This window comes from Littorina saxatilis, linkage group LG6, assembly GCF_037325665.1.
Source record: "Littorina saxatilis isolate snail1 linkage group LG6, US_GU_Lsax_2.0, whole genome shotgun sequence".
In the NCBI taxonomy this organism is placed as follows: Eukaryota; Metazoa; Mollusca; class Gastropoda; order Littorinimorpha; family Littorinidae; genus Littorina; species Littorina saxatilis.
The window spans coordinates 7240158-7268139 of record NC_090250.1 but is presented as its reverse complement, the minus strand read 5'-3'; the positions used below and the strand labels follow the sequence as shown (position 1 = coordinate 7268139).

The 27982-nt window shown below is 41.8% G+C and overlaps 2 protein-coding genes across 3 annotated transcripts; one reads left to right on the top strand and one right to left on the bottom strand.

Moving 5' to 3' along the window:
- Positions 1-30: 30 nt before the first annotated feature.
- On the bottom strand, positions 31-8325 carry LOC138968388 (deoxycytidylate deaminase-like). Its single transcript, XM_070340970.1, has 5 exons — positions 8164-8325; positions 5198-5297; positions 4604-4739; positions 2384-2597; positions 31-1232 (listed from the first exon to the last, which is right to left on the bottom strand). The coding sequence occupies exons 1-5, from the start codon at positions 8244-8246 to the stop codon at positions 1115-1117; spliced, it is 651 nt and encodes a 216-aa protein (XP_070197071.1). The 5' UTR covers positions 8247-8325; the 3' UTR covers positions 31-1114.
- An 867-nt stretch (positions 8326-9192) lies between these two features.
- LOC138968386 (polyprenal reductase-like) lies at positions 9193-19890 on the top strand. Of its 2 annotated transcripts, none has more exons than XM_070340965.1 (6): positions 9193-9301; positions 12058-12245; positions 12818-12963; positions 14704-14910; positions 16431-16550; positions 17835-19890. In XM_070340965.1, the coding sequence occupies exons 2-6, from the start codon at positions 12070-12072 to the stop codon at positions 18092-18094; spliced, it is 909 nt and encodes a 302-aa protein (XP_070197066.1). In that variant the 5' UTR covers positions 9193-9301; positions 12058-12069; the 3' UTR covers positions 18095-19890. The 2 variants fall into 2 exon arrangements, with proteins under 2 accessions (XP_070197066.1, XP_070197067.1); XM_070340966.1 differs by having other exon boundaries at positions 9202-9413.
- The last annotated feature ends 8092 nt before the right edge of the window (positions 19891-27982 follow it).

Sequence of the window (27982 nt, the reverse complement as noted above, 5' to 3'; positions counted from 1 at the left end):
TGTCTTTCATGAAATAATTTTTTTAACAAAAAATTATCAGTGTGCACAGAGAACACCTAGGCTGTTCATTTTTGGTATGTGACCAAGTGGAGGGATGGTCTAATCCCATGTAAAAGCCCGCAGCCAGATTTAAGACAGTGAGGCAAACTCTTTGCACAAGGCGGAATAGGCCTTTAAGGCAGATCTGCACTAAATCCCTGAGAATGACCAAGTCTAGGCATAACTGTTTTTCAAGCCCTAATCCCATTCTGAAGGCTGCAGAAGAAAACTCGCTGGGTTTTCTTTTTCTCGTCTGCTTCTTTTACGTTTATTTTGTTCATCTTTCAATGACATTGTGATCCGATTATGAACAATTAACACTTCCGTGCCGGGCAGTGTGTACAGTCGTTTCAGCCGAGCATCGCGCACTGCCAGGCTGCATATATTATAGTCGCTTCCCACAGATAGTGGTCTAAGGTACAAAACTTGTGTTTGCTTCAAACGTACAGATATTAAGAATTACTTCCCATGCTTAGTACTTCCGTTTGCCAAAGTCTGATCAGAATTCAAAGTTGTTTGGTGCAATTTTTGACCAAAAAATGTATCGAAAGCAACCTTTGAAGAAATTTGATGGCGGCAGACTCAGGCTGGCAGTAAGATAAGGGAGAGGCAGAGCCAGTCACAATAGTGTTAACAAAGTCATACTGTTGACAATTTACTGTCGCAACTAGTGAAAATTAAATACCAGTTAACATCGCAGTTTTCAAATGATTAAACCACGCTTTGCTTTTTAACAGTAACTCATACAGGTATTGAACGCAACAGAATATACTGAGACCGTTTAGTAATATGATCTCTAACTAAGTATAATAACCAAATGATTAGGAAATCAAAGCACGGATTTTGTTTACTGAAAATATCCAGTATCTTGATCATTTTCCCGGTAAATTACAACAATAACAACAAACCACACACACACACATGGACAAGCTACATGCAAGGTGCACTCAGACACACACACAAAACACTGTATGCTGGAGCAGCCATGACGTTCACCCACTTTCCCTCTGTTTCATGAAAATCTGCCGCTCAGACATAACTTCTAATTCTTCTGTAGTTTGCTGACTTCTTCTGCTTAGTTGACGCTTGGTGTTTGGGATATTGTCATGCCTGTGATCTGATTCGCAACATCTTGGCGTGGTTCTATTGACCCAAAGTCAATCACAATTTGTTTGCGCTCTGGCTGAAACTGTCTGAAAAAAAAAGAATCGCAGAAAATAGTTATAGTCTGTTTCTAGTCCAAAACAGACACACTGACAGCCCAAACAGACACACTGACAGCCCAAACAGACACACTGACAGCCCAAACAGACACACTGACAGCCCAAACAGACACACTGACAGCCCAAACAGACACACTGACAGCCCAAACAGATTCATTATTCTCAAAGGCACAATGTGACATGGTAACTCCTGGTAATTCTGTCTCCTTCCCCAAAAATAGATGCAGACACCTCAGACCCCAAAGCTAAATGCATCTCGTTTTCTGCGCTTCGGACATCTTGTCTCTGATCTGTGGATGTGACATGAATATTCTGTTACTCTTGAAAGAAGAATCGGTTCTGAAAAATTGTTCAGTTCAGTGTTATGTTCAGAACGCTTAACTTCCATTATTTCTCTTTTGTAAAAACCTGTCTTCGCATTTGAAGTGAGCAGTAGTAAACACTAGTGTTTTATCCGGGTTACCAACATCTCCAATATTCCCTGATCTTTTTCCCTGAGTTGTTCCCTTTCTTAAGCAAAGCTGATTTCAATGCATCTGGCATTAATTAAAAGTAAAAATTAATATTTCACACTTTCCATACCGTCGATTTAAATTAAGCTAAAGAGGAAGACGACACCCCCCCCCCCCCCCCCCCCCCCCCCCCCCCCAATGGAATAAAGTTCATCTGTGTCTGAAACCATATTATGAATCCATCACAAGCACATAAACAAAGTTGGTGCATTTTCTTCTCCATTTCTTCCATTTCCTTTCTCTCCTTTACAGACATTACAACATTTTGTATCGATTGAACACTGGATTTCCCTTCTTTGAGCCATGAGACGTCAGAGGCCAACAAAAAATTGTATTTAGGCGGCCAGCCAAGACTACAAAATAGTGCATGTTTGTTTGCATTCAATCATAAAAACTAAAAGGAATTCTAACCAGAATCGATCAATACATAAATGTTATTTGTATTCTTGACCAAAAGATGACATTTTACACAGAGCTTACACCAAACTGCCAACATGAATAATATTCATGTTGGCAGTTTGGTGCATTGAGCTTACACTAATATACGTCATTTGTATTTTTGACCAAAAGATGACATTTTACACAGAATATATATCTCGGCGGCCTCACCTCAACTTAATGCCAGCGATATTCAGAAGCCGCCTGGAGGCCTTGAACTCATCTTTCGCAGCGTACTTGTCAGAGTAGTAGATGACCTCTCGGATGCCCGACTGGATGACCACCTTCGCACACTCATTACAGGGAAAAAGGGCGACGTAAATACGGCAGTTCTTGACATCCGCTGCATTCTTGTTGAGAACTGCGTTCAGTTCAGCATGGCATACTGCAAAGAACAAGTATATAATATTAAACTTCAAGTTCAATATGTATCTATCCTACTTCTTCTTCTGCGTTCATGGGCTGAAACTCCCATGTACACTTGAGTTTTTCGCAGGAGTGGGTTTTTACATGTATGACTGTTTTTACCACACCATTTAGGCAGCCATTTGCCGCTTTCGGAAGAGTATCGACTCTGAAAAACAGTCTTAACAGACCTGTTTACCCCCATAAGTGTTTTGGAGTAATGCTCAGCCCCCAAAATAGTAATCCTGGCACAAAAATAGTAATCATCCAGCATTCGTCGCCAATTACAACGCACATGACAACTGTGTCTGCGAAACGCAATCATGCACATATATCCATCATTCACAAACAAAACACATCAGTCAGTTTTTGTAGTCATCATAATTTCAAAGAAGATCACATCAAAAGCACATGCATCACTGATTCTTTTTCTTTTGCACGTAGTAGGCCTTTTTCAGTGTGTCAAGCGCTTCTCTACTGTACTTGCGCTTGCCGAATGAGTGAGGGCAAGACTTCACCACTAGAATAAGGCTCTCCAGCGTCTCATCAGACAGACATGATCTCTGGTCAGTCCTGTGCTTTTTCACACCATTTTGCCATTGAAAAAAACAATGCCAAACATGTGAATTGATAAAAAAAAAAAAAATTTTTTTTTTTACATTTTTTATTTATGAAAATCGTAGTCTTGACACGGATAGCGGAATGGCGTATTTTTTGCAGAAAATCGTAATAAATTACGCCAAAATCGTAAGGGTAAACAGGTCTGTCTTAACCATTACTTCAGCTCAACATTTTCTTGATTTAGACTAGATGTGTGTGATTACCTCAAAAATACCAGTATCTATAAGTTTAAAGCTTCTCCTTCATATCTAGGAACTATATTCCATCACACATATTGTTCTTAACTAATGAACAAACAGAACGATAAAAATGAGAAAATAAAGAGTTAGCTTATGTCAGGCATGGGAATTAAAAATTGTAAAAACGGCTGAAAATTAAGGAAAAAAGAGGAAATATTTTTTGATGACCGGCGGGGGGGGGGGGGGGGGGGGGGGGGGTTTGTCACTAAAAGTAAAACACTGCATATTTCGCACTAAAATACGAAAAAAGAGGAATTTCTACTGCAAAAATTAAAAAAAAAAAAAAAAAAAAAAAAAAAAAATAAATTTTTTTTTGCTGAGAAAAAAAAGCGGAAATGCGATTTTTTTCGGCAGAAAATTAAAAAAAAAAAGCGGAAATCCGCCAAACGGCGGACAATTCCCATCCCTGTTATGTGTTGATTGCTCAGTCTGGAAAGATGGCAGCACCAAATGAAGTAACAAAGTAACAAAGAAAGGAATATTCGTCATTTTCTCATAATTTGTATTTGTGATAGCAGGGTTTCATTTACTAGTGCGCCCTGCGCCATTGGCGCATTAAATCTGAAAATGTCTTATCACAATTCCCTTCAAAGTGTCAAAGGGCGCATTGAGATTACGTACCACTGCGCCACCAAATGTACACTTTACATCGGATTACACACACACACACACACACACACACACACACACACACACACACACAACACGATATAGCTGCTAATTCTCAGATGGCACCATATTGCACCATTTTGCCTCTTTGGTAAAAAACGCGTACAGGCCTCTTTGGTGCTTCTTGCCTTAGACTATGTCCCATCGGAATTTGGTTGAGGGGGACAAATTGCCTTTTTCTCCCAGACTAAACGCTGTGATAGTGTTCGGGAAAACTGACGAAAGTGGCACAACACACTTTCCAGTTACAGACAGAAAACTGTCAGTGGATAAAAACTTCGCGATTTTCACATTCTGAGCCTTTAATACTTTACAGGGTAAAATTTAGCAGCATATTTTCCGTTTTTGAAAATTTTTTTTGGTAATGTGGTTATATCTGATTTTTTGCAATCACCAGAAGCTTGGTTTTACTCAAAGGGTCAGATTATTAACTGATTTTACGAAATCTATGACTGACCATAAAGCTGCTTGGTCTCCAGAACGTCGTGGGAGTCCCTTCCCCACGGCATGACGTCATCACTGCATCCTATGGGCATGCCGTTGTAGCCGATGCCCACGATCTTATTGTCCTCGCTCACAATGCAAGCACCAACCTGAAACAATCAAACCTATGGTATTCAGTTACCAACGTGTCAATCACAACACAAACAAGTCGTGTAAAGCGAGATTAAAACATTCAGTCAATCTGTCAGTCTAAAATGATTGAAACTCAGCACACTGTACCATACATATCAGAGACCAACCAGTCAGTCCTGGGTTGGTTGAAAACATTCCATGATTTAGACAGTTCAGTGAACCTAACTTGCATAAAACAAATGTTCTTAATTTTTTAGCACATAATTTGCAAAATTCAAAACATAAAATATGTACAGATATTTTTTTAAAGTTTAAGATACATATGATAAAGAATCCAAAGCAATCATTGTTGACCATAAAAATCCCAATGGGATGAGGTGAGTACCGGTAGTTAATTTTGTTGCCAGAGAATTTTGCTTTCAAAACCACAAAACAAATGTCCCATGAAAGGCTTCAAAACTGTAAATTGTGTTACCTGTGTCCGTGGATCCTTGCTTCGCTGAGCAGACAAGAATGCTGTGGCCATGAAATACTCATCCCATGTCAGATACCCTACTCTCTTCTGACACCTGCTTCTGCACAAAAAGAACACCATTTTAAATACGTGGCTCATAATTATAGTCATAGTCATACTAAATTGATAAAGAAATGTGCAACAGAAAATCGGAACATCATAAACTGCAAGCAGGGATCGAGCTCTACGAAGTTGCACAGTATATAGTAACGTTATTCAAAAGTCAAAGACACTCTATAGAGTTGAACCCCCCTTTTAAGACCTTAAAAAATCAGAGAAAATCCGGTCTTGAAAAGAAGGGAGTCTGGAATTGGAGGCCGGGTAAATGTATAGAGTTTATGAACAGAAAGTCTGAAAAGGCAAGGTCTTAAACTGGGAAGGATGGGGGGGGGGGGGGGGGGTGTCTTAAAAGGGGGGTTCCACTGCAGCATCATAAGATACTAGTTAATACTACATAAATAACTACCTCAGAAATGCCAGTGTTGTCTATCCTTGCCTGTGGCTGACAGTGACACTAGTATCTGTATCTGTCTGTTACGCTGCACTTGTAGAACAAGTCATCCAGATGTCTGGCATTGTTGCAGCGGAGTGGGGGGTGCGCAGCTAGTTCTTTATCGTCGTCTGGCTACTGCCAGCGCCGACTTGAAGCTCTCGGTCGATGCCGAGGTTACAGTTTCTTCATCTAATTGGTTCCAGGCCACTACTGTCTTTGGAAAAAACGAATGTCTGTATTGCTCAGTGTTACAGCGTGGGACAGTGAAGCATCTGCTATTGTTCCTGATGTAGTTGTCTACTGGATTCGAGGTGCTAAAGTCTCTGGAAGATTGACGTGGACGAATGAGGCGTCCTGGTTTTTGAGGGGTCAGGAACTTGTCAGGCGGGATTGCCGGCACCAGCCCCTCAGCCACTTTGTAGAAGGAGGTTAGACGCAGGTGTTCGCGACGTTCCTGGAGGGTTGGTAGTTGAAGCTTGTGTAGGAGCCCAGTGACGAAGCCAGGAGTCGTGGTTCTGTAGTCACCAGAGATGAAGCGGGATGCGTTCCGCTGTATGCGCTCCAATCTCTCGACGTCCTGCTTAAGGTATGGGTCCCAGATGGTGGCACCATACTCAAGAAGAGGGCGGATGAGGGCAAGGTAGGCGTTGTGCCTGCAGTTTGATGGGCAGTGGCGCAGGTTGCGGCGGAGGAATCCGAGGGTGCTGTTAGCTTTCTTAGTGATGTAGTTGATGTGGGTGGACCACTTCAGGTCGTTCGAGAACTGAATGCCAAGGTAGGGGTTCGTGGGTACACTCTTGAGGATGGTGCTGTCTAGGGAATAGAGGTAGGAGGAAGGGGTTTTCCGTGCTAGAGTCATGACGTAGCATTTTGTAGCGTTGAAGCGCATGCCCCATCTCTCTGCCCAGGATTCAAGGCTCTTCAGGTCTTCCTGGAGGGCGATGTGGTCGCTGAAGTCAACGATCTCCCTGTAGAGGAGGCAGTCATCTGCGAAGAGGCGCACTTGGGACTTGACTGCATCCGGGAGGTCGTTGATGTGGCAAAGGAAGAGAAGAGGCCCTAACATGGTGCCTTGCGGGACTCCAGAGTCGACAGTGGTTGGGGCGGAGGTCGTGCCTTCCACAACTACCTGCATGGTACGTTGGGTGAGGAAGGTCTGGAGCCAGGCGAGTATGGAGCCGGAGATTCCGTAGCTGTTGAGTTTGTGGAGGAGACGATCATGGGGTACCGTATCGAAGGCTTTGGAAAAATCCAAGATGGCCATGTCGACTTGGCGCCCCTGGTCGTATGAGGATAGCAGGTCTTCTGTTGTTGTCAGGAGCTGGGTCTCTGTGGAATAGCCGGATCGGAAGCCATGATTTAGATTTGTCAGAATGTTGTTGGTTTCAAGGTGGGATAGGATGTGGCGGCTAATGATGTGCTCCAGCATCTTACAGGGGACAGACGTGAGTGAAATGGGGCGGTAGTTGGTTGGGCAGTGACGGTCGCCTTTCTTGAACGCGCACGCGACGTTGGCACTGAGCCAATCTTGTGGGAGACGCCCAGAATCTAATGAGAGCTGGTAGATGTCGGACAGGGATGGTGCTATGTGGTGGGCTAGGGTCTTAAGGACGATGTTGGGGATGTTGTCGGGACCAGAGGCTTTGTTGGGTTTGATGTTTTGAAGGAGTTTGGCGACACCGGCTGTGGTGATACTGATGGGCTGTATGGTGGCAGTTGGTGGTAGAAGATTTGGCAGCGTGCTGCTGGTACTCTTGGTGAAGACAGACTTGAACTGTTTTAAAAGAAGGTCAGCTTTGGTCTGGCTATCACTGTGGAGTCTACCGTCTTCTTTTAGCGGGGCCACACCTGTCGAGTCTTGCTTTTTCGCCTTGATGAAGCGCCAGAAGGGTTTGGAGTCGTTCTGGTCTAGTCCCTCTTGGATGGTGCCATTGATGTACTGCCACTCGGCACGCCGGAGCTCTCGTCTGCAGTATTTCTGGTAGTTCCTGTAGGGGGACCAGCTCTTCGTAGCCCTTGCACGCTTTAGCAGTTTCTTCTTGCGCTTGAGCATCCTCCTGATGGAAGCGTTGAGCCAAGGCAAGTTCTGGGGTCGCCGCAGAGTGAAGGATGGGATGTTTTTCTCCATGGAGCTAACGAGGAGGCTCTTGACCGTTTCCCAGAGGGTGTTGACGTCCTTGCCTGCCTTGTATTCCTCTTCGACTGTGCTGGCTGCATCGTCCATGTCCTTCTTCATGTTGTCCCAGTTGGCCTTCTTGAACTTGTAGCTCTTGCGCGCTTTCTGCGGGGTAACCTGGGGCCTGGTGTTGAAGTCTGACACTACGATGTCATGGTCTGAGATGCCAGGGGCGCTTACAGAGGACTTTACAAGGGAGGGGTTGGAGGTGAAGACCAAGTCTAGTGACGGATCATGTGAATTAGAGAGACAACTTACTTTTTATCGGCATCGACGTTGAGCGAGGGACAATCGCCATTTGTGCATACAGCTTCGCCGTTTGACTGTTTGCAGTATTCCATCTGATGTCAGATTTTGCAACAAGTTATCGCTTTTTTCTGTCGCTGGAAAATTAACTATATCGATTAAGGCGGGAAAACACGGACGGTAACTCTTGATGACAAACAACATGTAATCTGGTGACTAAAAGCACAAAATCACCCTAACACGCCATGATTTTGTTTTTAAGCTTCACTTATTTACACACACATCGAGAGATGATGATGATGATGATGATGATGATGATGATGATGATGATGATGATGATGTGAAAGATGATGATGATGATGATGATGATGATGATGATGATGATGATGATGATGATGATGATCAGTGATGATGACTCGAGAAAGGGGCGGGGGAACAAATACAGAAAAAAAACAACAATTACACTTCAGTTTAGTTCTTACCAACAGCTTCACGGACTGATTTTCTCTCTCTCTCTCTCTCTCCGTCTGTCTCTGTCCGGCCGTCTCTCTCTCTCTCTCTCTGTCTCTCTCTGTCTCTGTCTCTGTCTCTCTGTCTCTCTCTCTCTGTCTCTCTCTCTCTCTCTGTCTCTGTCTCTCTCTCTCTCTCTCTCTCTCTCTCTCTCTCTCTCTCTCTCTCTCTCTCTCTCTCTCTCTCTCTCTCTGTCTCTCATAACTTTTATCGAGAAAAAATGCGTATTGTTTGTTCGCTTTATTACTGACATAAATAGCAAAAGAAAACTTCTTCTTGTCGATCACTCAGATGGAGCAAAAGAAAACGCAACTCTTTATATTTGTCTGAAAACGAACACTGAGAAAGGTGGGGTTAAATATGACGAAATAGCCGCAACAAGCGTTTAGTTTTCTTGTGTCTGATGAAGACCCCAGTGGTCGAAACGTCGCGTGTATTTGTTTCGTTTTCGTCAATCCAACGTGAGTACAGTGCTTTTTGGTCTTTTTGTTTAGTTTTCTATCAAAAGGCACGGCGGAATTTAGGGGAGGTCATCCACGCAGCTTGAATGTCAGCCAAAGAAGCTCAGTGGTTTGAAGCACTTAGCCAAGCACTCGGTGCTTGATTTCCAAACGAAGTTCCACGTCACCTACTACTTGAGGTATTTCCTGACTCGCGCAAAAACAGGCTAAGTAAAGATGCAGAAACACATTGAAAGTTGTATCCAGGAAGTCTGAATACGTACAGTAAGGCAATCTCATAAACGGTGCAAGGTACATTTTTCTACAGCCTAGAGGTGGTCCTTCCAGTAGTAGTAGTACTTAGCTAGTGTCCTTCCTGTTTGCAAAGAGATCACACTCAATTTTGTTTCCTTGTCGAGATTGTAGTAAATTGCTGAGCTCAGTTTTACTTTGACAAGACTGAAGCACTTCTAATTTCTATGCCACCAGCAGGAGGTTGAACTGTATACATCTTAAAAAGCTGGCAGAGCTAGTGGTCAATAAGGCCAAAAAAAAATAGGTCTGTTTACGGTAACATAGGCCAAAAAAATAGGGTCGGTAGATCGGGATTTTTTTTTTTTTTTTTTCCAAAAAACCATATTTTTACGTTATTTTGCAAAAAAAACAAGATTTTTTTTTTATTTTTTTTTTCCCCCAAATGCCAAAAAAAAGTCTAGGGTCGCGCGAAAAAAATAGGGTCGGTCGGGTTACCGTAAACAGACCTTTTTTTTTTTTTGGCCTAATGCTGAAGGGGTCTATGTCGACCAAAAGACTGGGATTCTCTGTAGATGGAGTTCCTGCAGGCGTTTTCCCTGTATACAGGGAATCCCTACGGGTGGAGTTCCTGTAGTGTTTCGTTGATCTCGCTGAAAGTCACGTGATGCTTAAGCGACGGCATCGGTAGAATTTGATGGTTTTTTTTAATCTTTTTGGGTATTTCTTAGAAATTCGATTGTGTTGTGCAATCATAGTTTATATTGCAACAAAATTTCAATCAATAACTAAATGACAGAAACGCAGCTGAAATAAATTACTCGCAATAACGACATACTGCAAAGCGTTCCATAGTCATTTCACTTCCGTTTGACTCCATGCACTTACAAGCTTACGAGAGTGAAAGTGAAAGCAATTCAATGGACGAGAGTACCAGACAATTTGATGGAGCGATGTTTCCTTAACCAAATCCTTTCGAAATAAATGTTGTTCTCGCCGAAGCATATTTGCTTGGCTGAATGGCGCATGCGAATTCAGGAATTCTAATACTAACAGATTTTCCTGTCGAACCGCGATTTGAATGGCGAAGTAACACTTAGATAATTAAAATCGGTTTACCGCAGTCACGCACTTGATGCAAGATTGAGCAGCTTCGTACTTTCCTACAAGAACTCCACCCGTGGGCATTCTCTGTATACAGGGAAAACGCCTACAGGAACTCCACCTACAGGGAATTCCAGTCTTTTGGTCGACATAGACCCCATCAGCGTCAATTGGTTGTCTGGTCACACCATGTTGGAGGCAAAGCTGCATGTTGTTGTAAGGGTTCATTTAATTTTACCTAAAGTTAAAATGTCAGCGATTTTTTGCACTTTGGATTGGATTGTGTCAGAACAATCATTCTTTTTTTTATTCTTTTTTTTACAAAATGCATGTCGACTTTAGTTTAAAACTTTCAAACATCTTATCTAAAGTGTAGAACAGACAAAAGACTTTCTGTCTTACCTTACAAGGAATCTACTTACAAGTTTATTTATTTATTTATATATATATCATTATATGGGAGATTTATATAACGCTTGACGTTTTCTAAGCGCTTTACATATTAATTTCTGCCGTGTGAGATGGAATTTTTACACAATATATCACGCATTCACATCGGCCAGTAATTCTGAAGCCATTACGGCGAATATTTACTTTTCACGGCCTATTATTCCAAGTCGCACGGGTATTTGGTGGACATTTTTTATCTATGCCTATACAAATTTGCCAGGAAAGACCCTTTTGTCCCCGTCGCGATATAACCTTCGTGGTTGAAAACGACGTTAAACACCAAATAAAGAAAGAAAGACCCTTTTGTCAATCGTGGGGTCTTTAACGTGCACACCCCAATGTAGTGTACACGAAGGGACCTCGGTTTTTCGTCTCATCCGAAAGACTAGCACTTGAACCCACCACCTGGGCTAGGAAAGGGGGAAGAAAATTGCTTACACCCCGACCCAGGGTCGAACTCGCAACCTCTCGCTTCCGAGGCAAGTGCACTTACCACTCGGCCACCCTTTCCTCTTGTACTGCAATAGGCAATTTAAAATAAAATCCCTGATTCTTTCATTACACTGCCAGTGCTAGTACATTGGAACCCCCCTTTTAAGACCTCCAACAATCTGAGAAAATCGGGTCTTAAAAAGGAGGGAGTTTTAAAATGGGGGTAATTTACAGAGGTTATGAACAGAAAATCTGAGAAAACAAAGTCTTACAAGGGAGGTAAGTCTTTCTTAAATTGGGGGGTCTTGAAAGGAGGGTTCCACTGTAGTTCTATAACTTGTGATTTGGGCGGGGATGTAGCTCAGTCGGTAGCGCGCTGGATTTGTATCCAGTTGGCCGCTGTCAGCGTGAGTTCGTCCCCACGTTCGGCGAGAGATTTATTTCTCAGAGTCAACTTTGTGTGCAGACTCTCCTTGGTGTCCGAACACCCCCGTGTGTACACGCAAGCACAAGACCAAGTGCGCACGAAAAAGATCCTGTAATCCATGTCAGAGTTCGGTGGGTTATAGAAACACGAAAATACCCAGCATGCTTCTTCCGAAAGCGGCGTATGGCTGCCTAAATGGCGGGGTAAAAACGGTCATACACGTAAAAGCCGTGGGAGTTTCAGCCCATGAACGAACAAACAAACAAACATAACTTGTGATTTTGTTTTCAGAACCAGCACACTATGGATGTGAGCATACAGAGCGGGTTTTGGCTGGTGTCGAGCGCAGCCCTGGTGCTGGCTTACTTCCTCGATCAGCACCCCGCTGTTCCCAACCTCTGGCGCTCAATCTTTCGTTGGGGAAAGATGCGAGTCGGAGTTTTGAAAGAGCCTAAGCAATTCTATGAAGTACCAAAAAGGTATCTTTTTGCACAATATCCTGTTGAGGTGTTTTCTCTGTCTGTCTGTCTGTCTGTCTGTCTGTCTGTCTGTCTGTCTTTAAAGTGTACAGATTTTGTTTTTGTGTGATTGCACTTTTTGTTTTTCAACATAAAATGAAATACATGTTAATAAAGATTTTGTTTTAAATGCTGGAAGAATTTTAAGATACATATGCCTCTTTCCGTCTGTACTTTTGACCTTTCTAGCAAGCGTTAAGAGTGATAAAGTGATTAATTGCATTTGTCATGTAGCAGTTGCATGCATGTGTGTATGAATGTGTGTGTGCCGTTTCTCTAGCCCCCACCCCACCCTCTCTCTAGCATGTCTGTGAGTGAGTGTCTAAGATTAGGTGCACGTGTGTGTGTGTGCAAGTGTGGTTCGATTTTGCATTATATCTACTACTAGATGTTTTTTTAGAAGAAGAAAAAAATCACTCACCACTACCTAGCATTTTGCATTTGTCTGTCCCAAATAGTTTTTACTTTAAAAAAAATTTTATTTTTATTTTTTTATCTCATGTCATCATTGTGGGTTGTTGTGTTTTTTTCAGGTGGTTTCAACACTTTTATCCTGTTGGAGTAGCAGTGAATTTCCTACTATTGGTGCTGCTGATCCAGAAGGTATTTTTCGGTGAACAGTGGCCGCCATTGCTACGTTCTGTTTTGCAACAGCTCCAGCATCCTGTCAGTTTCACAGGTAAGGACGGGTGCTAGTGTTATCAGTTTTACAAATAAGGGCAGGTGCTAGTGTGATCAGTTTTACAGGTAAATATAGCTGCTAGTGTGATCAGTTATACAGGTAAGGACAGGTGCTAGTGTGATCAGTTGTACAGGTAAGGACAGGCGTTAGTGTGATCAGTTATACAGGTAAGGACAGGTGCTAGTGTGATCAGTTATACAGGTAAGGACAGGTGCTAGTGTGATCAGTTATACAGGTAAGGACAGGTGCTAGTGTGATCAGTTATACAGGTAAGGACAGGTGCTAGTGTGATCAGTTATACAGGTAAGGACAGGTGCTAGTGTGATCAGTTATACAGGTAAGGACAGGTGCTAGTGTGATCAGTTATACAGGTAAGGACAGGTGCTAGTGTGATCAGTTATACAGGTAAGGACAGGTGCTAGTGTGATCAGTTATACAGGTAAGGACAGGTGCTAGTGTGATCAGCTGTACAGGTAAGGACAGGTGCTAGTGTGATCAGTTATACAGGTAAGGACAGGTGCTAGTGTGATCAGTTATACAGGTAAGGACAGGTGCTAGTGTGATCAGTTATACAGGTAAGGACAGGTGCTAGTGTGATCAGTTATACAGGTAAGGACAGGTGCTAGTGTGATCAGTTATACAGGTAAGGACAGGTGCTAGTGTGATCAGTTATACAGGTAAGGACAGGTGCTAGTGTGATCAGTTGTACAGGTAAGGACAGGTGTTCGTGTGATCAGCTGTACAGGTAAGGACAGGTGCTAGTGTGATCAGTTATACAGGTAAGGACAGGTGCTAGTGTGATCAGTTGTACAGGTAAGGACAGGTGTTAGTGTGATCAGCTGTACAGGTAAGGACAGGTGCTAGTGTGATCAGTTATACAGGTAAGGACAGGTGCTAGTGTGATCAGTTATACAGGTAAGGACAGGTGTTAGTTTGATCAGTTGTACAGGTAAGGACAGGTGTTAGTTTGATCAGTTGTACAGGTAAGGACAGGTGCTAGTGTGATCAGTTATACAGGTAAGGACAGGTGCTAGTTTGATCAGCTTTACAGGAAAGGACAGGTGCTAGTTTGATCAGCTTTACAGGAAAGGACAGGAGCTAGGGCCATCACTTTGACAGGTGCTAGTGTGATCAGTTTTACACTGTAAGGACATGTGCTACTGTAACTGCTAGTGCCACTCTGCCGATTCTTGAAGAAAATGATATTCATGCCTATTAATGCTAATAACATTAATGGTAACAACTTTTGTATAGCATTCGCTCTGAAAACAGCTTTGAGCACGTAACTTAGAGTGCTGAGATTTTTTTAATGTAAAGTACTCAGCCTTTTTTTGTGTGGAAAATAAATGCAGATAAAGATACGTTGATATATTATGTATGTAAAGTCAAACATTCTGATGAGGAAACAAGTGAAACAAAAACACACCTGCTGTTCTATTAAAGATACTTCAGGATTCATTACATGTTTATGAGATAAATTAGAACTTTCCACAGCAAAATCCCAATTTGTTTTATAGGGAAATATTTTATTTTAAATTTAATCATAAACAGTTAAGATACTTATGCATTACAGATTGTTATAAATGGGTATCAATATTTTTGATTCTTTATTTTTGACAGACTAAGTGCATTGATATACATAACATTCACAAAAACTAATTGTGTTGTTGTTGTTGTTGTTGTACATTGATATACATAACATTCACAAAAACTAATTTTGTGGTTGTTGTCTGACAGATATCACCAGAGCTGAGCCAGTGATGTTAGTGCTGGCTATGGAACTGATGCAAGTGTGTCGCCGTAGCTACGAGACGTTCTGTGTCCACGTGTTCTCGGAAAAAGCCACGATGACCCTGCTCCACTACCTGCTGGGATACGTTTACTACCTGGTCGTCGGGCCCTGCATACTGGCTGGGACCAACTTTCAGCATCTTCGTTTATCAGGTATACAGTGGAACCTCCTTGTAAGGCCTTCAAGAATTTGCAAAAGTCATGTGTTAAAAAAGGGAAGGAGTCTTACAAGGGGGGTAAATTTTACAGACTTTTAGGAGTAAGAACGTAAGCATCTTCATTTTTAATCATACAGTGGAACCACCCTTTTTTAGACCTAGATTTTTTTGCAAAAGTCATGCGTTAAAAAAGGCAGGGAGTCTTACAATGGGGGTAAATTCACAGACGTTTTGGAGTAAAAACGTAAGCATCTTCATTTTTAATTATACAGTGGAACCACCCTTTTACGACCTCCAAAAATCTGAGAAAATCGTGTCTTAAAATGGAAGGAGTTTTAAAATAGGGATGGGCGGGGATGTAGCTCAGTCAGGGAAAGGATGTAGCTCAGTCAGGGCGGGGATGTAGCTCAGTCAGGGCAAGGATGTAGCTCAGTCAGAGCGGGGATGTAGCTCGGTCAGGGCGGGGATGTAGCTCCGTCAGGGCGGGGATGTAGCTCCGTCAGGGCGGGGATGTAGCTCCGTCAGGGCGGGGATGTAGCTCCGTCAGGGCGGGGATGTAGCTCGGCCAGGGCGGGGACGTAGCTCGGCCAGGGCGGGGACGTAGCTCGGTCAGGGCGGGGACGTAGCTCGGTCAGGGCGGGGACGTAGCTCGGTCAGGGCGGGGACGTAGCTCGGTCAGGGCGGGGACGTAGCTCGGTCAGGGCGGGGATGTAGCTCAGTCGGTAGCGCGCTGGATTTGTATCCAGTTGGCCGCTGTCAGCGTGAGTTCGTCCCCACGTTCGCCGAGAGATTTATTTCTCAGAGTCAACTTTGTGTGCAGACTCTCCTCGGTGTCCGAACACCCCCGTGTGTACACGCAAGCGCAAGACCAAGTGCGCACGAAAAAGATCCTGTAATCCATGTCAGAGTTCGATGGGATATAGAAACACGTAAATACCTAGCATGCTTCCTCCGAAAACGGCGTATGGCTGCCTAAATGGCGGGGTAAAAAACGGTCATACACGTAAAATTCCACTCGTGTAAAAAACACGAGTGTACGTGGGAGTTTCAGTCCACGAACGCAGAAGAAGAAGAAAATAGGGGTACATTTTTTACAAAGGCTAAGAACAGAAAGTCTGTGAAAACAGGGTCTTAAAAGGGAGGCAGTCTTAAATTGGGGAGGGGGGGGGGGGGGGGGGTTGTCTGTATACAGGGGAACCTCCTTGTGAGGTCTTGAAGAATTTGCGAAAGTCAGGTGTTAAAAGGGAGGTAGTTTTAAAATGGGGGTAAATTTACAGACGTTTTAATTTTACAGACGTTTTAAATTTACAGATGTTTTAGTCAAAATACTGAAAAAGTAAGGTCTGAAAATATGGGGCGGGTCCAGTATTTATTAATGAAATCAATTTGTATGGTTAAAATGTCTCAGTTAAATTAAGAATTATATTTCGCGTAATATGGTTTCCACTGGTACACAGCTCTGGAGAATAACACATAAATACCTGTGGAAGAAAGAAAACTTTTTTTTTTTTCCAGACAGTATTTCTGCCTATGACTGGGCAGTGTATGGATCAGGATTGCTGATGTTTGTGTCAGCTTCCGTGATGCAGCACAAGTCTTTCAGAATCCTAGCTGCTCTGCGTACTGATGTGAAAGGTAACACACACAAACTCAAACACACACACACACACACACACACACACACACACACACACACACACACACACTTGCACACTTGCACACACACACACACACACACTCGCACACACACACACACACACACACACTCACACACTCACACGCACACTCACACTCACACTCGCGCACACACACACACACACATACAGAGTACACATTAGAATTTAGAACAGTGGATTTAAAAAGAACTATAAGATTTGTGTTTACTGGTTTGGTGTTTCATTTGGTTGCGTTTACAGTTTCAGAATTCAGAAGGGCCAAAATCCCTGGTTCTGTACAATTATGTAGCATACTTATGCACAATAGGCAGAATGGGGTACACTATGCAAAATCGGATTTGTACAAGAAAGATATAAGTGCACAATGTTTAGGCAGTACTTGCATTTACGTTTAACTTTGCGTATTTTATCAGGCATGGGAATTGAAAAAGCTAAAAAAAATTTAAAAAAGGCTGAACATTTGAAGTAAGCTCAAAGCCCCCTCAAAAAAATGTTTCTCCAAAGAACCCAAATTGTGCCATTTAGTGTCATCTGAGCTCCAAGTTCGCCATTAAATTCAATTTTCAGAACCATTTTTGCCTCCCCCATTTATTTTTTCAGCGGACATTTTAGCTTTTTCGGCGGAACAAAAAAACAATTCGGCAGAAATTTGCCTTTCGGCGGACATTTCCCATGCCTGTTTATTGATATGAAAATACCATGAGAGAAATCAATCAACCTGCTTGTGATTGTTTTTGACAAGTTTCTGTATCATTTTCAGTCATTATGGATTAGTATGATGCTGACCTTGTGACTAGTTTCTGTGTGAAGTATCCCTCTTGCCCTTCAGTAAATACTGGTTTACTACACACCTACCACCATTAGTCTCTGTAAATACTGGTTTACTACACACCTACCACCATTAGTCTCTGTGTGAAGTATCCTTCTTGCCCTTCAGTAAATACTGGTTTACTACACACCTACCACCATTAGTCTCTGTGTGAAGTATCCCTCTTGTCCTTCAGTCAATACTGGTTTACTACACACCTACCACCATTAGTCTCTGTGTGAAGTATCCCTCCTGCCCTTCAGTAAATACTGGTTTACTACACACCTACCACCATTAGTCTCTGTAAATACTGGTTTACTACACACCTACCACCATTAGTCTCTGCGATAACAATTCTCTGTCTCTTTTCACATGTGTTGTTGAAACAGTGCAGATCTCAGGAGGAAAACTAAAACGTGTGTGTGTGTTTTTCAGGCAAGGACAAGCAGCATCAGTATCTCCTTCCCAAGGGTGGACTCTTCGACAAAGTGTCTTGTCCTCATTTTCTAGCCGAGATCATCATCTACTTCAGTTTCTGCGTCGTCTTTCGTTTCCAGCACACCGTCATTCTCTCCCTCTTCGTCTTTGTCTTGGTCAACCAGGTCATTGCTGCTTTGATCACCTATCAGTGGTACTGTAAGAACTTTCCAGGCTACAGCGAGAAGAGATATGCTGTGTTCCCCTTTCTCTTGTAGATGGGGTATGTTATTGTGTGCGTTGACCATCAAACATTGTACAGTCCCTGGCGAAAGAAACGCAACTCATTTGCGCCCGCTGTTGCGAGTGATTTTTCGTCATTTTCAAATCAGGGGTGGGACTCTCTTGTGATGAAAAAAGAGGAAATCCCATTATTCTAGGGGGGTTCGGGGGCATGCTCCCCCGAATTTTTGTTAAATGGTACATTAAAATCTGTGCAATCTGGTGCATTTTGAGACTAAAATTCAACTCGTTTGGATCAGGTAAAAAAAAAGACATTCTCCTCATTGGCGTCCATTTTAGCACTGTGTAGCGCTCCTGCACATCGCGACTTTGTTTGTTTATCTGTCTTTTCGTTTATCTGTATGTATGGATGTGCGTGTCTGTGTGTGTGTATGCATATGCGTGTGTGTATTTGTGTGCATGTGTGTGTAAATATGTGTTGAGGGAGGGGGGGACGTATGCGTTTGGCTTCATAGTATTTTCATACAAATCACTATCGCTATTCAATCAATGTAAAAAAAAAAAAACCCATTTAAAACCGCACTTTTTTGTGTCTAGTTATGGTTTCATCGTGTAGATCAGACACTTGGCCACAAATAACACCTGTTTTTTAAAGAAATCATCACGTCGATTCCGTGCGAATAAGCTTTTGCCAAACAACTCTTTTTAACACTGTCTAAGTGATCTTTGCTCATTTTTTTTAGTCTTAAACGCTTTGGCGAATAATTCTAATTAAATGGTGCTGTTGAAAAATGAATTTCCTCCAAAAATGTTCTTTAAAAAATTTTGTGTGTGCATTTTTACGATTTTCTCAGCATGTTGAAGAGACGTTTGCCTGCAATCACGATTCGCTTGACCCCTACCCTGTTAAACACAATTTATGAACAAGTAAACGATAAAAACGATTAAATACTATGCACTTGTCGTACAGCCAGTAAATTATCCTCTACGAATCTGTTTTTCTTTTTGATTTATCTTATCTGGTTCATATTTTACGACAATTTGAAAATGACAAAAAATTGCTCGCAACAGCGGGCGCGAATGAGTTGCGTTTCTTTCGCTGGGGACTGTACATGTACATGTATTAAATTTTACCTCATTGCAAGGTAAAGTATGTAGATGTACATGTATTATACTTTTACCTCTATGCAAGGTAAGGTAATATTTTTCTAAGATTCTCTTCCAGTATTTTTGTGTTGTTTTTGTGTGTGTGCATTTTTGTTTGTGAGTTGGGGATTGAACTGCCGTACGGCATGGTACCTTTCTCTCTCGTCTTTATAGACCATTTCATAAACTGTTTTGATACATTGGTACATTATTATTCAGTGAAGTCCACATTCTTTATAACATTCTTTATCATTAGTTTGGTACAGGCCTCTTTAATCCATGTTTTTCCTTTCTGATGTTCAGATTGTGTGTGTGTGTGTTTGTTTATTACTGAAAGTGATAATATATACATGTGGTAAGAGCTTTAGCATTGTCATTGATCGGATCATGAACTAATCATAATTTGCTCAATTTAATTCAATTGAAATCTTTACCGATGTTACATCTCGGCTTACATGATGTTTTACACATTTTGTAGGTGTCATATTTATATCTGTGGTTGTGCTTTACAAGTTACCCAGGAAAGAGACATTGTATTGTTGACTTGCTTTAGAAATCATGCCGCAAAGAGAACAACTTGGATGTCCTGTGCTTGTAAAGATTAGTTTGTTTCTTGTATCTTTGCAACAGATGTTTGTTGCTCCACCATTTTCCTGTCTGTTTTGAGCTTTGCTTACACACACACTCATGCACACACGCGCACACATGCACATACACACACACACAGCAGAAAAAAGGCCAAGAAACACACGTGACAGTTTACAGTAATTATTCCAGTCACAAAATAAGCGGTGTGACTTTTGTCGATGGTCACGGCACACAGAGTGGCTAGCACCGTCAGCACTAAGTGCACAGCCAGCGGCCATGACGGTAGTCATTTGTACCAGACTCGTCTCTCCTAGTCTATCTCTTCTCCATCAAAAACAAGGCCCCGTGTGCATTCGAAAACAACAACAGCTTCGCTCACAAGAGCTGCACCACATTTACTGCAAAATAAAAGACAAGAAAATAAAAGTACTTGCTGTTATGAATTTTACCTCCAAAATTCTGATTGTTACACAAACCTAATCTCAAAACGACATCAACTCCACATAGACAGGGTTAAACAAATCTAACCCCCCCCTCAACCCAAACACGGACATTTGTAAACCCAAACTAATAACATGACGAAAAAGTCTCTCATAATCAGTTGTCCCCCCTTCCAACATTGTCTTCTCTTCAACTGTAACACATCTGACGCCCATCACACACAAGACGCTTCTCTCGCCTACTCTTTCATCTGAAACGTTCACTTCTATCAACGTGAACACCTCACAAGATTTAGCATTGGCGCTCTGGGTTGAGGTGCATGAACCAACAGTGGGTGCCACCCACATGGGAGAAAACAAACCGCGGGATCTGAATCGTTGAAATCACAAGAAGTATCCGTTTCAACTAATTCAACACTGCGGGTGGCTCCCGTTTGGGTGGTAACTTTCTCGTGTATCTCAGCCCAGCTTTCCTGAAGACAGACAAAATGCTGACAGACAAAGCGTGACGCTGGCACAAGGGGTGTGCCAGAACACAATAATGACCAACTGCATGTTGCAAACCTCAATGAAAACATAATTCCATTTCTGAGCAAGATTTTTCATTCTACAGCCTACAAGTTCCACAAAATGCATGAAGATGCTGATCCCATCTGGTCAGTGATCATCTGTGAGGGATACAACAGAACACACAGTGGGTGTCGCACTTCCATCGTTACAGTTAATTCACACAGTCGCTAGCGCTGTCAGCAAAATGAACGTGTTGGAGCATCCATCCTTTAGGTTTCCTTGCTCAACAAGGAAATAAAAGTGACCAAACCAACAATAAACAAATAAATAAAAATGAACACATGTGACCCTCCACCACGGAATGAGTTGCATGTCACCTTTGCATGATTTTCATATTTTTTACATTTTCTTAAAGAGTTATGCTCTATCCAGTGGTGAAAACCGTTTAAGAAAAGAGCGAAAACTTTTCGAGTTATAAGCCTGTGACTAAGGTGACCGTCACCAGACATCCCCCGGACTTATATTAAGCCTAGCGCAGAACCGCGCGAGGTGACATGCGACTCATTCCGTGGTGGAGGGTCACATATAAGAGAAAATGGCTTTTCATCTAAACCTAAACTGGATTTAAAACATAAACTATAATGGGAAGAATTCTTTCCCCAGGAAACAACAGGATAAAAAAGAGTCTAGTTCTACAGTAAAGTTCTGTCAATATTATTTGGATGCATCAGAGACAGACATGGGGTATAGCATCTTTAACTGGGCACATTTTGTCGCTGTAGAATGTTGTTCGACACACACACAAAACATGGGACACACAAAAAAAGATTGCACTATTGTAAACAGATTGTTTCAAAAATGCTGGTATACACAAACCCTGTTGAAAATAAATGCCTGTTTGGATAAAGCCACAATACTTCCTCTCTCCGTTCCTGGTTTTCGCTTTTAAATTGCTACAGACTAGTCAAATTGTGCACGATGAACACGAAGATAAAACAAGGCGATTTCATTGTCTTTGCGCACATTTCTCTGTCAATGTGAAGGATGATGAAACTAAAACCCCTTTGTATGTTGTGTTTGAACAATGGCGGTAAAAATTAGACTAAATGGACATGTAACTAACAGTAACACAGGATGAGTCTATCAACACGTGTGGTAAAGATTAGGCAGTAATTAATGCGGCTATACTCTCAGCATCAATACAAAAACCACGACAAAAAAATGCTTTTCAGTGCAAAATTTACAGAACATATACCATAAATATAATTTAGCTGTATAAATAGAAACATGTGAAACACCATCTAAGTCAGGTACAGTGAATCTTCATCACAATGTATACATATTGCATAGATGTTGTATATCATATATTTGAACACTCGACAGGAATTCACACTGTGTTGGTCACTTATTTGTTACGACTGACACATACTCCTGCAAGTTGATATTTACACTGTCGTTAAATCAAATACTGATCTAGGGAGGTGATAATGGATTCGCTGCTGTACAAAACAGGCACAGATCTAGGGGAGGCGGTCAAAATCATCATCAATGTATTCAAACTATTCATCCACTGTATGTACAGACTTTGAATCACAAACCTCAGTGTTTGGAAGCACAACGATCGGTAGTACAAGTAACAACATCAGATCTAAAGCATCCATCCACATTTACGCACAACCAAAAAATCGCTGTGAACATTCAGAATAAGACGCCTACGATCGGCAGTAGAAGTCTTTCTTTATTTGGTGTTTAACGTCGTTTTCAACCACGAAGGTTATATCGCGACGGGTAAAGGGGGGAGATGGGATAGAGCCACTTGTCAATTGTTTCTTGTTCACAAAAGCACTAATCAAAAATTTGCTCCAGGGGCTTGCACCGCAGTACAATATATGACCTTACTGGGAGAATGCAAGTTTCCAGTACAGAGGACTTAACATTTCTTACATACTGCTTGACTAACATTTTTACAAAAATTGACTATATTCTATACAAGAAACACTTAACAAGGATAAAAAGAGAAACAGAATCCGTTAGTCGCCTCTTACGACATGCTGGGGAGCATCGGGTAAATTCTTCCCCCTAACCCGCGGGGGGTGGCAGTAGAAGTAACAACAACAGATCTAAAGCATCCATCCACATGTACGCACAACAAAAAATCGCTGTGAACAATCAGGATAAGACACCTACAAAATGAGATACACAAAATACTCAATAAGATACTCGTAAAATGAGTGAGACAAAATGTGAGTCATGCAGGAATCAGTCACTGAGTCAGGTCAGAAACAGGGAGAGAAATGACCCACGTATGTACAAACGGTCAAGTGAGAAATAGAGAAATGACCCACGGGTGGAGGGTGAGGACAGACACTTGACTACATGACTACATGACTACATTACCTTTTCCAAAGCATTAAAAAAAAAACTCGACCCATGACAGCACATGTAATGTACATTGAGCAAAGATAAACTGTGCTCAGTGTACCACATGTTTACCTGAAAAGTCAAATAAAATGTTTCATTTTAATGTATTATTTTATGGACAATAAAGTGTTGTTATTGTTAAGAGATCTGACAAACTGCAGCTGTTCTTTAAATCTGTGATATCTTACTTCTCTCTGCAACAGTTGGATTACCTTGTACTGTTAAACCAAGAAGGAAACAAATCTGCCCCCCCCCCCCCCCCTCCCCCATAAATCTTTAATTTTTAAAAGTGTAGAATAAAACATCTGCTGTTCATGTAGCACGTTCACAATGCACCTCCAGGACAACCTGTGTCTGGCCTGACTGAAAACACCTCTGGGACAACCTGTGTCTGGCCTATCTGAAAACACCTCCGGGACAACCTGTGTCTGGCCTGTCTGAAAACACCTCTGGGACAACCTGTGTCTGGCCTATCTGAAAACACCTCCGGGACAACCTGTGTCTGGCCTGTCTGAAAACACCTCCGGGACAACCTGTGTCTGGCCTATCTGAAAACACCTCCAGGACAACCTGTGTCTGGCCTATCTGAAAACACCTCCAGGACAACCTGTGTCTGGCCTATCTGAAAACACCTCCGGGACAACCTGTGTCTGGCCTATCTGAAAACACCTCCAGGACAACCTGTGTCTAGCCTGTCTGAAAACACCTCCGGGACAACCTGTGTCTGGCCTGTCTGAAAACACCTCCGCGTGAGGGGTTTTGATGCCAGCGCGGTGAAGATAAAGAGGGAACATTTTCTCTGCCCGCGCGGCAGCAAGCAGGATGTCTCTGAATTGAATGAATATGAGCGGGAAAATGAAGGAAACTGAAGAAAAAAGAGAAAATATCTGACTCACATAAAACCAGTTTTACAGATGGTCCATGTGTGCGTGCACATCTACACACACATACGCATACACTCATTACTCCGTTTCACACAGCTCCATCAAACAATGGCAGCTCAAAATACATGATTGTCAAACATTATTTTCCTTCCGAATAAGATCATTGCACTTTCCTTGGGGTGTTACAGTGACAGTGACCCTGTTCAAACAAAATCTGTAGCATTTCATTAACCATAACAGTACACAGTACCACGCTAATATAACAACAAAAAATGACTTCTTGTGTGCTGAGAAAAAAAAAGTCAACACTTAAGTATACACATGCACCCTGTTCAATCCATACAAGGACAAGAGCAAACAAGTCGCGTAAGGCGAAATTACTACATTTAGTCAAGCTGTGGAACTCACAGAATGAAACTGAACGGACTGCATTTTTTCACAATGACCGTAGTCCGCCGTTAGTGCAAAAGGCAGTGAAAGTGACGAGCCTGTACATGTTTAGCGCGGTAGCGGTTTCGCTGTGCTGCATAGCACGCTTTACTGTACCTCTCTTCGTTTTAACTTTCTGAGCGTGTTTTTAATCCAAACATATCATATCTATATGTTTTTTTAATCAGGAACCGACAAGGAATAAGATGAAATTGTTTTTAAAACTATTTTGGAAATTTAATTTTAATCATAATTTTTATATTTTTAATTTTCAGAGCTTGTTTTTAATCCGAATATAACATATTTATATGTTTTTGGAATCAGAACATGATGAAGAATAAAATAAAAGTAATTTTGGATCGTTTTATAAAAAAATAATTTTAATTACAATTTTCCGATTTTTAATGACCAAAGTCATAAATTAATTTTTAAGCCTCCAAGCTGAAATGCAATACCGAAGTCCGGCCTTCGTCGAAGATTGCTTGGCAAAAATTTCAATCAATTTGATTGAAAAATGAAGGTGTGACAGTGCCGCCTCAACTTTTACAAAAAGCCGGATATGACGTCATAAAAGACATTTATCGAAAAAATGAAAAAAACGTCTGGGGATATCATACCCAGGAACTCTCATGTCAAATTTCATAAAGATCGGTCCAGTAGTTTACTCTGAATCGCTCTACACACACACACACAGACACACACACATACACAACGACCCTCGTCTCGATTACCCCCTCTACGTTAAAACATTTAGTCAAAACTTGACTAAATGTAAAAACCGACACGCACAACAAAAACTTTGACCTTATGTCTAGTTACAACCATTTCTTCACGAGATATAGAAAGCATTACAAGCATTTGGGTGGGAATATGTGACTGTCCGATGCAGTCATCAGTTTCGTGAGGTCTTTCTGAGATGCAGAACTGAAGATCCTTTCTCAACTCTTCAAGTTCATCAACACTAGAAAAATGGAATTAACCATCAAACAAAAACTCCTTGAAATAATATTCCCAAATGCTGATTGGCTATTTCTTTCTTTCTTTATTTGGTGTTTAACGTCGTTTTCAACCGTTCAAGGTTATATCACGACGGGGAAAGGGGATAGAGCCACTTGTTAATTGTTTCTTGTTCACAAAAGCACTAATCAAAAAATTGCTCCAGGGGCTTGCAACGTAGTACAATATATGACCTCACTGGGAGAATGCAAGTTTCCAGTACAGTGAAGTCCGGATGTAGTGATAGCCCTCGGGACCTAATTTTTTTATCACTACATCCGGACTATCATTACACCAGGACGTCCGGTTATTGTGATATTTTTGTAGGTTTTATCACTACATCCGGACGTCCGGTTATAGTGATATTTTTGTAGGTTTTATCACTACATCCGGACGTCCGGTTATAGTGATATTTTTGTAGGTTTTATCACTACATCCGGACGTCCGGTTATAGTGATATTTTTGTAGGTTTTATCACTACATCCGGACGTCCGGTTATAGTGATATTTTTGTAGGTTTTATTACTACATCCGGCCAATCGCTTGTAGTTGTAGTGATATCTTCAAAGCTTTTATTGCTACATGCGGCGGCACATTTGGTAAACTAGCCTCAAGGCAGTAACAAGGTGATTTTGGAACCACTATTGATTTCGTTTTGTGACGTTTCTTCTGTCGTCTTTGTCAGGCTTGCAAATGTCCTGTGTTAACCTACCCCCGTCCTGGCAGTTCAACAGCCGGTGTGTGTGTGTTAGTGTGTGTGTGTGTGTGTGTGTGTGTGTGTGTGTGTGTGTGTGTGTGTGTGTGTGTGTGTGCGTGCGTGCGTGCGTGTGTGTGTGTGTTTTAGAGAGAGAGAGAGAGAGAGAAGGGGCCACTTAGAAATAAGGGTTAAATGAAAAATTGTCAGATCAATTTTCCGCTTCAGGGTAAGCACAGTGCGTGGCTGGCTTTTGCTCGCCATTTTGGTAAAGGGAGATTACTCTCGAACATTATCACTACAGCCGGACTTTAGCTTCCCCGGGACTTGAAAATAGTATCACTACAAGCGGACTATCACTATATCCGGACTGAAAAATATCACTACAACCGGACTAAGTTAACAAAGAACATGAACAACTGGGACCGGGACCCAGAAATTCTATTACTACAGCCGGACTATCACTATATGGGTCTATCACTACAGCCGGACTTCACTGTACAAAGGACTTAACATTTCTTACATACTGCTTGACTAAAATCTTTACAAACATTGACTATATTCTAACAAGAAAAACTTAACAAGGGTAAAAGGAGAAACAGAATCCGTTAGTCGCCTCTTACGACATGCTGGGGAGCATCTGGTAAATTCTTCCCCCTAACCCGCGGGAGGAGATTGGCTATTGATAAATGACATATTATTACTTGAACTGAAAACAACATGGTCTACTACGAAGACACAATGATTGGAGATATTGGAGAAATCTTCCATGAAATACTCATGAGTAAAACATTAAAAAAAAGGCTGCAGTTTCACTACTGAGAAGATACATGTACTCCGAGTTATTCTGAGAGTAAACAGATCTGCAAGAAACATGCACACTTATTGAACTCAAGCACTTTCCATATTAGCAGAGTGCATTCCCCTGTATCCATGATAAGAGCGCAAAGCACATTGATATGACAATGTCTGTGCCAAAACTTTCACTTTCTTCATCAAAGTGCCCTGTCTGTACCCCCCCCCCCCCCCCCCATTCCAACCAAAATGGCTGGAAAGCACAGGAACTTAATAAAGCTGTGTATTTTTTGGTGCCAAGTGAAAGTATGCCAAGAAGTCATGTTTTTTTCCTGGATTTTTTTAAAATTTTTTTATTCCAGGTCTTGTGTCCCACTCCCAGGTAAACAAATCAACAAGGGGGGAGGGGGTGGGTGCATGTGCAGAGTTTAACAGGCAGACGGCTAAATACTGATCACGACTATACCCTCCATGAGTTGTTGCTACGAAGTTTAAACCATATTTAATGAGAAACGACAACCATTAAACAAACCAAGACTTCTCTTCGAGAGTAAAATCTCTTACGTCAAAAGTGCAACACAGTTTGAGAAGACGTCATAACGGGAATTAATAAATGGCGTCACGTAAATAACATTTTGTCACTTTTTCTGCATGTTTCCCGAGGAACTGACAAAAGAATTTTTTTCTTTTCTTTATTTGGTGTTTAACGTCGTTTTCAACCACGAAGGTTATATCGCGACGGGGAAAGGGGGGAGATGGGATAGAGCCACTTGTCAATTGTTTCTTGTTCACAAAAGCACTAATCAAAAATTTGCTCCAGGGGCTTGCAACGTAGTACAATATATTACTTTACTGGGAGAATGCAAGTTTCCAGTACAAAGGACTTAACATTTCTTACATACTGCTTGACTAAAATCTTTACAAAAATTGACTATATTCTATACAAGAAACACTTAACAAGGGTAAAAGGAGAAACAGAATCCGTTAGTCGCCTCTTACGACATGCTGGGGAGCATCAGGT

Excerpts from the sequence above, each read along its gene's own strand:
- LOC138968386 (XM_070340965.1), top strand. The coding sequence starts at position 12,070 with ATGGATGTGAGCATACAGAGCGGGTTTTGGCTGGTGTCGAGCGCAGCC. Across the intron at positions 14,911-16,430 it reads TCAGCATCTTCGTTTATCAG|ACAGTATTTCTGCCTATGAC; the intron begins GTATACAGTGGA and ends TTTTTTTTCCAG. Across the intron at positions 16,551-17,834 it reads TCTGCGTACTGATGTGAAAG|GCAAGGACAAGCAGCATCAG; the intron begins GTAACACACACA and ends TGTGTTTTTCAG.
- LOC138968388 (XM_070340970.1), bottom strand. The coding sequence starts at position 8,246 with ATGGAATACTGCAAACAGTCAAACGGCGAAGCTGTATGCACAAATGGC. Across the intron at positions 2,598-4,603 it reads GGAGACCAAGCAGCTTTATG|TATGCCATGCTGAACTGAAC; the intron begins GTCAGTCATAGA and ends TGTTCTTTGCAG. Across the intron at positions 1,233-2,383 it reads ATCGCTGGCATTAAGTTGAG|ACAGTTTCAGCCAGAGCGCA; the intron begins GTGAGGCCGCCG and ends TTTTTTTTTCAG.